General features: G+C 35.9%; 1 protein-coding gene and 1 long non-coding RNA gene across 7 annotated transcripts; both read left to right on the forward strand.

Annotated features, from left to right (window-relative positions):
- On the forward strand, window positions 382-2,896 carry LOC109839887. The gene is made up of 3 exons (XR_002246757.1): window positions 382-2,124; window positions 2,242-2,298; window positions 2,882-2,896. It is a non-coding gene; the product is annotated as an uncharacterized LOC109839887 (long non-coding RNA).
- On the forward strand, window positions 3,962-8,969 carry LOC109839885 (serine carboxypeptidase 1-like). Of its 6 annotated transcripts, none has more exons than XM_020408333.1 (13): window positions 3,962-4,004; window positions 4,732-4,898; window positions 5,009-5,088; window positions 5,363-5,480; window positions 5,572-5,674; window positions 5,764-5,801; window positions 5,901-6,002; window positions 6,153-6,233; window positions 6,318-6,557; window positions 6,941-7,095; window positions 8,048-8,093; window positions 8,501-8,585; window positions 8,767-8,969. In XM_020408333.1, the coding sequence occupies exons 1-10, from the start codon at window positions 3,977-3,979 to the stop codon at window positions 7,013-7,015; spliced, it is 1,032 nt and encodes a 343-aa protein (XP_020263922.1). In that variant the 5' UTR covers window positions 3,962-3,976; the 3' UTR covers window positions 7,016-7,095; window positions 8,048-8,093; window positions 8,501-8,585; window positions 8,767-8,969. The 6 variants fall into 6 exon arrangements, with proteins under 6 accessions (XP_020263922.1, XP_020263926.1, XP_020263924.1 ...); XM_020408337.1 differs by having other exon boundaries at window positions 5,572-5,620; XM_020408335.1 differs by having other exon boundaries at window positions 4,732-4,865.

The following is a 9,205-nucleotide window of genomic DNA, read 5'->3' on the forward strand; positions in this document are numbered from 1 at the left end:
AATTGGGGTCGTGACAGATCAAATCCCTGAGTCAATTGTTCAAGCAATAACAAAGAAGGTGGTGGCTACTCAACAAGAGGAGATGAAGAGACAACAAGAAGCTCAAGCTACAAGTATGATTCAAACATTTGCAGATCACTCAACAAGAGGAGATGAAGAGACAACAAGAAGCTCAAGCTACAAGTATGATTCAAACATTTGCAGATATGTTGAGTGAAGTAACTGGAAGAAGCTCAAGCTACAAGTATGATTCAAACATTTGCAGATATGTTGAGTGAAGTAACTGGACGTCCAGTTTGTCCAAGCTTTGTTGACAGGTTTAAAGCGCGTACTAAACTTCCTGAAGAGGCTGCTAGTGTTCTGGATCATGAAGAGGCAAGTACCTTTTACACTTCGACATTTCTTAGCCTTCTTAGCTCTTGAACTGGTTTCTATAGTTTTTTCTTGACTCGTTTCAGTTACTTCTTCTTTTTCCTCGTTGCTTTCTTATCGCTCTATGATAATACAAAGGGTCTATCCACAATTAACCCCAAAATATTCATTTTACTATTGTCACGTTTCCAATTTTATTATTCTTCTCTTTCCTTTTATAAATGAATAAAGTGGAGAGCTCCCAGCCTTCATGAGTGGCTAGGGAGTTCCTTTCATTGTTTGGTTGGATTCGAATTTGTGAGGCAGGTAGTCTGGAAGCTGATGTGCAAAGCCATTTCCGAGTCATTGATTCATATAACAAAGGACCAGCTGAGCTATATCCGCAAGCCCTGAGCAATAGCTGACATGCATTCTTTCAAGTTATTTGTATTGTATTTAACATTTATATGGTTAATTTTTTCAAGATCAATTTAGATGAACTCGCTATTCTGTCAAATGTACCCTAGCTCATCCACAAGTTCCACAAAATGCACACACAGTCTATATTCAGACTAAGCCGCAAAATGCTTACAGGGTTTTTGTTTCTTGTATTTTACATAGGAGGCAGGTAGTCTGGAAGTCTTTGGAGCTGTCCAAACCATGAAATACTAACATCTTCTCTTTTATTGTTCCCTAGAGATGTAGTATTAAAGTTTCAATATTGAGGTCTCTTTGGTTACCAGGTGTGCTTGACAGAGCCAGGTCAGCAATGGAGTGCTAGATAAGACAACTAAATCATAAGATCAAATACTATTGGTTGCTTAATTTTGAATTCAGTTTGTTATTTCTTGCAAGTTTCCAAATTAGACGGAGGCTATGTTAACGCGTTTGAATAATATGAGATTGGTCAAATCTGTTTGAAGTATTATTAATTAGTTTTGATGGATTCAGGGTCTTGTTAAGCTGCTACGAGTAAGCTGGAATTTTTGATTAAATTGTGGCACAAAATATTTGATTGCATAACATGTATGTAGATATGATGTTTAACCATAATGACATTTTATTTTTGTTGATATTTTTTTGTCAAATCTTTTGCAGAAAATGGTTATTTGTAGTTCAAAAAATGTTAATGAAAGTCCCTTACTTCCATGCAGGAATTGTCATTTGAATAAAAAGAAAAAGGGCTTGTTTGATGGAGACCCTTAGCAATCTGTAGCCACCTATTTTACTCAAATGGAAGGTTTTGATGCAGGTGGATTATTTCCTTTATGTTAAGCTATTTATTTTGAATGATTGCAATATCTTTTTTTCCCCAATTTTATTATTTCATGCTATTTCATGCTATCGCATTAGCTTTGTACTTGTAAACTCATACATTTATTACCAAGGATCTTTCTCCCCAGCAGATAAACATGCACAGATGCCCAACATCGAACTCATCCGAACACCTGATAATCTAGATCACCAATGGCCCAACTTATATGTGCATGCCCAGTGCTTTTTGTATACATGCAGTACATTTATTATGTGAAATATACAAATGGTTACATGTTTGGGAGCATCTAACGATACACAAGATATCACAAGCTGTACATGTTTGGGAGCATCTAACTATACAAATGGTTACATGAGGGGGATTCTCTATATCCGTTCCTTGCCGCTTACTCGCAGCCGCAATGGGCGACGGCAATCACTGGAGTTTTTGTAGTAGTCTTGATGTCGCTATCCACGCACCTCTTGTTTCAACACCTCTCCGCTTACAAGAATCCTAAGGTTTTGCTTCTCTTCATCGTCATCGTCATCGGTCATCGTCATCGGTCATCTTCGTTGTTATTTTGAGCTTGATTTGGATTTTTTTTAATTTTGTTTTTTTTGTCTGTGAAATTACAGGAGCAGAAGTTTCTGGTTGGTGTTATCTTGATGGTCCCTTGCTATGCCATTGAATCGGTATTGTTTCTGCTCCCAGATATATTTATCAATTTTTGTATCATATGCAAACTATTTGAAATTAGCCCTTCAAATTATTTAATTGCTATTTGGTCCCTTTTTTAAGCTATTTGAAATTGGTCCCTCAAATAATTGAAATTGCTAATATGGCCTTTGATACTTAAGTTATTTTGAAATTAGTTGTTTAAATAAAGAGTAGAATTGCAATTCAAATGACAAATTTGAAACAACTTACGACAATTGACGGGTCTAATAGGAATCTCGATACGCAACAACTCCATATGTAGCAGTCACCTGCAACTAAACTGGTTTATCGCCGCTTTGTCCGAATAATGTTTAAGTGACTTAAAAAAGACCCCCTTCGCTCATTCCCTGTTGGGATTATGGATAAGGGTGACGAATATGGCTGTGATTAGATGCCATTGATAACTTTAGCCTTTTTTGTTAAAATGGTTGGATTTGGTTGTGGCAACAAACAAGCATGATGTACATTGTTCTCTTAACTTCCTTTTCAAACATCTTTTTTCCCCAATTTTATTATCATCATTGCAAAAATTATGCTGATTCATGGAAATTTACACAGGTACAGAAATGATGACTACCACATAATTGATCTATTGCAGCGGTTAAGGCGCAACGGTTCTAACAGTTGCGTTAGATATCTATCGTAACGGTTTACAGTAACTAATACAACATTTAATGAAAAACGTTGCCATAGGCCAAATAATTGTTCATGGGCTTAATATTTGTTAGTGGGTTTAGGAGTTGAGTTTGTAAAGCCCGTCTGACCGCAACCAAACCTCTCTCTCTCTCTCTCAAATGAAATCCCTAAAATCCCTAAAATCGTCTCCAAAATTTTCCGATCCCTAAAATCGTCGTGGCCAAGATCTCGTCGCTGTTTTCGGATCGGATCTCATCTCCAAGCTCCTCTCCGATCTCTCCGATCTCGTCGCCGTTGGTTTCGTCGTCGAGCTAGTCCCCGTTTTCTAGGGTTTGCCATTCTCTCCAATCTCTCTGATCTCATCTTCGAGCTACTAATCTCATCGTCATGCTACTCTCGTTAATTCGGATCGGATCAGTTATCTACAAAGATATAAATCATTCATAATGCTAGAAATAGTTAGCAACGATCCAAAAGATTGATGGGTGGTAATGGGAGTTCACTGGCTAGGTCTCTGCAGAATAATTTAACAATTGGCATAGCAGCAATGCATGAAGCTTGGTCAATAGTAAACAAGGCAAAACTAGAAAACATCTACACACCAAAACTTGTGGATCCATGTCATCTTAAGGTGAGAATACAGAAAACACTACCACACCAAAGCATGTATAATTGTCTTTCATTACTTTCTAGTGATTGCCAAATAGAAAGTGTCCAAACTATTTACAGTTTGTTGTACATATATTGCACCCAGATTCTGATTTTTCTCTGTAGCGTGGGGCTTAGGTAGTAAAAGTGTCAGTATGTTTAATTTGGCTAATGAACAACAAAATGATAAAATGAAGATTGGGTTGCAGTTTTGCTCAAGAAAGTCATTGACTATTTACTATTTGTACTCCTCTTTAAACTTGGTATTAATATCATTTCTGATGCTTGCACTCTTAAAATGTTCTTCTAGGGATAAATGAATCCTAAGGCTATTACTAAGATTTCTCTGTGGGTTGCAGTTTTTAGGAGATGGATTTAAGGTTTTCTAGTGAAACAGGTATGAAGTGTATTCAGATGAAAGATATAGATAGGCTGATGAACATATATACATTTACAATTGATTTTGGATGTATGTTTTGATCATTGTACGGGGTTTCGTAGCAGAGGAAGCCGGCTTACTGAATATTAACTAATATATTCATATTTGGTGTCTAGCAAAACCAATGTACTATGTTATATAATTTTTCCATAGATGTGTAACCAAAATTTTGGTCAGACCCTGCAGAGCTTATTTTTCTTTTTTGTGTGATTTATACCTCGTGTGTGTTTGAACACACAGTTTATATTAATTATCCAAATGATAAGCTGTTCCATAGTCTTTGTTTCCTTGACACAAGTCAAACCTCCGTGTAGATATTGGACATAGACTTCTACTGCTTTAATTCAACATTAACATACTGTTAACCTATAGTGACATAGATGAATTTATGATCTTGTTGACCTATAGTGACTTCAGTTTATACATGTTTTACTTTGACAAATTCTGAAGTGCGGATATCTGTGCTGAACATGTGTTTGCAAGCCCCTGCCCAAATGTCTGAAGAACAAAAGTCCGTTATATATAAACGGTTTCACTAACGATTATTGACGATAAGATATGCAAATTTAACCTTTTTGATGAGAGATCTTTTTGACAAATGGGTTATAAATGAGCGAAGTTTCTTGTAATTTATCTTACGTTTTTTTCTGGATATTATCTTGATTTAGATCCTCTTTTGTTACAGATAAATGTAAGATTGGTTCGACGCTTCAGAACGACTGGTACTTCTTTAGTCACAAGGACAAGAAGTACCCGACAGGCACGCGAACAAACCGTGCGACGGCTGCAGGGTTCTGGAAGGCCACCGGCCGGGACAAGGTGATATACACTTGTGAGAGGAAAGAGACCCATGTTGGTTCTTTATAATCCTTCTCAATATATATAACTTGTGAGAGGAAAGAGACCCATGTTGGTTTGGTTAATTGGGGTTTTAATATCTTTATATTTATGTTTATGTGCAGGTCCATTCAATTTTGAGGCCGGAGAAGCACCCGCTAGCTCAATGCCAAAGCTGCATCTCAATCCTTACAGTTGGTCTAAGGTAGAGGGCGAAAATCTCTCTGTTTTATATGGACAGTGTTGAATGTTGTTATTAAGAATTTATAAACAGAATAGGCTGTTAAAATTTTATTTTGAAAACAATGAGTCTGATAGAATCTCATTAAATTAAATGACTGCAACCACCTCGGCTACAAGCTGAAAAAGTTATGTGTCCACGCAAACGTAAACACTCTTCTTAATAAATTTACCAAACTAATTCCTTATAAAGTAATACTTCTACCAGAGCTGAAAACCTTGAGAATCTGATTTTGTAGGTTTCGAGTATTATCTATTTGGATTCACCTGCTGGTGTTGGGTTTTTCGAAAGATGAAACGGATTATACTACCGGAGATCTTAAGACAGCTAAAGATACACACACGTTCCTTTTGAAGGTGAGATGAGAAAGAATTAGTTTGAAGCGTATCGCTCTTTTTCTGGGTCAGAATCATCATTGTTTTTTTTTTTGCATTATTGTTGGATCAGTGGTTTGAACTGTACCCGGAGTTCCTCGAGAATCCTTTCTACATTAGTGGTGAGTCATATGCTGGAATTTACATTCCTATGCTTGCGGCTGAAGTTGCAAACGGTATGTTGATCCTGTGAGGGACACTTCCAATACTGTAATTCGGTTATCATTTCAGTAACTGCTCCATCGCGTGATCTTGTCGTCTATAGGAATAATCGCCTGTGTAAAGCCTGCACTGAAGTTCAAGGTAAACCACCAGGACATTTCATTGTCAATCTTTTATGACAAATGAATAGAGGGTTTTTTTTCCATTTCCTTTTTTTAACTTTGCCTATATTTGAGGCAGGGCTATATGATAGGAAATGGATGCACGGATGAGCAATTCGATGGGGATGCTCTTGTGCCATTTGCACATGGAATGGGTCTTATATCAAATGATTTGTTTCAGGTTTGTGACATTCCTATTAGGTAACATAGGCATATGACCACCATATCAATAGTTTAATCCTGTGTAAAACCGATGTGAGTTGAATTTTAAATTCGAAGAAATTAGAAGTAAATCATCATAGCACGAGTTCTTACATGCTGCTAATTGCAGGAAGTTAAGTCTGCTTGTCAAGGAAGTTATTGGAACCCAGTAAATAAAACCTGCGAAGAGAAGCTAAACAAAGTTGACCAGGTAATTCAACTGGTTAAGTACTGATAGCGAAAAGTTTCACCTTGATGTTCGATCTAAATTTCTTTTTGATTTACTATCATACAGAAGCTTAAGGATTTAACTATCTACGACGTTCTTGAGCCATGCTACCATCATCCTGAAATAAGATATCCTTCAGCTGATGATATCAGGCTGCCTTCTAGTTTCAGAAGGCTTGGGGAGACCGATAGACCGCTGCATGTGAGGAGGAGAATGTTTGGCCGCTCATGGCCTTTAAGAGCTACGGTTAGAGCTGGACGTGTTCCAACATGGACAGAGCTGGGACGCAGAAAACCTCTATGCACAGTAAGTACGACAAAGTTTGGGAGCTTTTAAGCTATGTTAGCTAGTGGTGGATGTTCTAGGTAGAATAGTTATTTGCTTGGTTAAGCCTAGCTTATTCAGATAATTTATGAGCTAGTTTTTGAAAAGTTGAGAAATCTGAACTTTTTTAAATAGAACTTAAAAGCTAGCATATTTGGGATGTTACCAAACATGTACATATGAAAAAGCTTGTTTAAAAGCTATTTTGACTGAAAAAATAGCTACCCTTCCTTCTTGTGTCTTGTAAAAATGGTGGTTAGCATAAATGTTTTTCTCCTTATCAAATTCAAAGCAATTTCTTTATACTCCTTAAATTTTCAAACGAAGTATCACTTTAAAAGTAAGCTGATTATGCAAGACCACAGGATGACCGAGTTGCAACTGTATGGTTGAACAATGAAGCTGTGAGGACTGCAATTCATGCACAACCGATAAACTAGATATTTACTCATAATGTTGGAAGCATGATCAAGTATCACAAGTACCTTATTTCCTTAGGATATCGTGCACTTATTTTCAGGTATTCCTTTAATTAGTTTGTTTCCTTTAGATGTAACACAATATTTATTTTATTAATTCAAGAAACATTCATTTTAAAAACACAGTATTCACTTTACCAATGAGAAGGTGAGTCTAATTTGTATTTAGATTGTGTAATATCAAATGGTGATCTTTCTATTTTCACATTTTGACTCAGCGGTGACCATGACATGTGTGTGCCTTTTACTGGAAGTGAAGCATGGACTAGATTAATGGGATATAAGATTGTAGATTTATGGAGGCCATGGTATTTTAATGACCAAGTTGCAGGGTATTTACCCTACCTTTTTGCTTATCACTATTTTAGTCATGGAAGAAATTCTATTGTACCGTTGCCAATAAATTTGCATAAACCTTTGTTCGTAATCAAAGTCCCCATGTAATCTTTTCCTTTAAAAGAATATGGATTAATTGCACATAGACCCCCCCCGGCACTCCCTAAAAAAAAACCAACTTGTTGAACTTACTGCCCCTGTAGCTACCTTGTTGCAAGTAGACCAGGGAGTTAAATTCTTTTGACACTTTTACCGAGAAGTTTTTGGAAACAAATAGAGAATATAGTCTTTGACCGAGAAGTTTCATGTTTTGTAATCAAATGTTGATGTACATTGTTTGAATGTTAGTTCAGTACGATATTTTCTGAGTTGAAATGTTGGTAGTGTGGATTTAATACTTTGTAGTTTTTATACTATACTGATGTATGTTGGCACTTATCATTATGGTTGATTATGCTCAACATAATCACTTTTATAGGTCTATGTTCATAGTTCAATTAACTTAAAGAAAATTTTGTTATTGAAGGTGGTTATTCAAAATCCGGTTTCTCTTCTCAGCATGTGCCACATATTATTAGTCTATGGGTTTTTACGTACTTCACTTGTGAACTTGTAGATTTTTACTCCTTTATTTGTGAACTTTTTTGTTTTTTGCAGGTACACTCAAAGCTACGAGCATGACTTCAGATTTCTTACCATAAAGGTATGCTGGTTTCTCATTAAATTCTTCTTGAGCTTTTACAATGTATACAGGTTGTCCTTGTGTTTGAAAAAGCTTTCTGAAGCTCGCTTCAAAATTGCATTTGGTCTCTATGTTGTGTTTTTCCATGTGGGGTTGATATTATCATTTCAGGTTTTAATTTTTTGGTGGTGCTCTTGATAATTCATGTTGGTAGTCAGGATTATGTTTGGTTTATTTCTATTTTTTCTGTTTATTCTCTTTGCTATAGCCTTCTGGAAGCAAGCTCCTTTAAAATATTTGTGATTCTTCCTTTTTCTGATGCTCCTTCTGTTTGTTCTCTTTGCTACAGCATTTGGATTATTTGCTCTTCTGTTAATAGCTCATTGAAAGAGAGACTCAGATGTTTAAACAATATTTTATCTTTGCAGTAAATTGTGAATCTGAGGATCATGGTTTGGACTTTGAAGAAACTGTAGCCACTATTTTGCTCAAATGGAAGAGGTTTTGATGTAGGTGAGTGATTTTCTCTCTCTTTTTTAATATAAAAGAGAAACTGTAGCCATCTGAGGATCAATTGTCTCCTTATTTACCAATGTTACTTGAGCTTTTTTTTCCTTGTAATGGTTAGTTTAAAAAATTACCTTTTCAGTTTGTTGCTAACATGATATTTGATACGTTTCTTTATTTTTTGTAGGGGATATAAAGACTTAAATAGGAGAATGCGGTCAAGATGACTTTGATATATGAATCTTTTGGAACAGACTTGTACTTTTGAATTGATCATATTTTGATGGTTGTGAATTGATCATATTTTGATGGGTTGAAGTTATCTTGTAACTACTTATTTTTGAATGATGGGCTTAAAACATATGAATGCTTCATTATTTTTCATTTTGATGATATCTTAATGTAGTGTGTTCTTATTCCATTTTTATTTTGGTTTACGTAACTGTGTTTGATTATTGGTCAAATTTCTTGAAAAGTACTGATATAGCCCTATAAAACTGTTGCCGTAGACCTGTAAAACTATTGCTGTAGCCTTATAAAACTGTTGCCATAGCAAAGCAAAACGTTGCATTAGCTACAAAACAACTGTTGCCTTTGGTCCCTGATTTTGGAAAAACCGCTGCCCT

Source organism: Asparagus officinalis, chromosome 5 (genome assembly GCF_001876935.1).
Source record: "Asparagus officinalis chromosome 5, Aspof.V1, whole genome shotgun sequence".
Lineage (NCBI taxonomy): Eukaryota > Viridiplantae > Streptophyta > Magnoliopsida > Asparagales > Asparagaceae > Asparagus > Asparagus officinalis.

What these genes read in the sequence shown, in the direction of transcription:
- LOC109839885 (XM_020408333.1), top strand. Translation starts at nt 3,977, where the DNA reads ATGGATTTAAGGTTTTCTAGTGAAACAG. An exon ending in CACACACGTTCCTTTTGAAG is followed by an intron (nt 5,481 to 5,571) that starts GTGAGATGAGAA and finishes TTGTTGGATCAG; the next exon opens with TGGTTTGAACTGTACCCGGA. An exon ending in GCAGAAAACCTCTATGCACA is followed by an intron (nt 6,558 to 6,940) that starts GTAAGTACGACA and finishes GCAAGACCACAG; the next exon opens with GATGACCGAGTTGCAACTGT.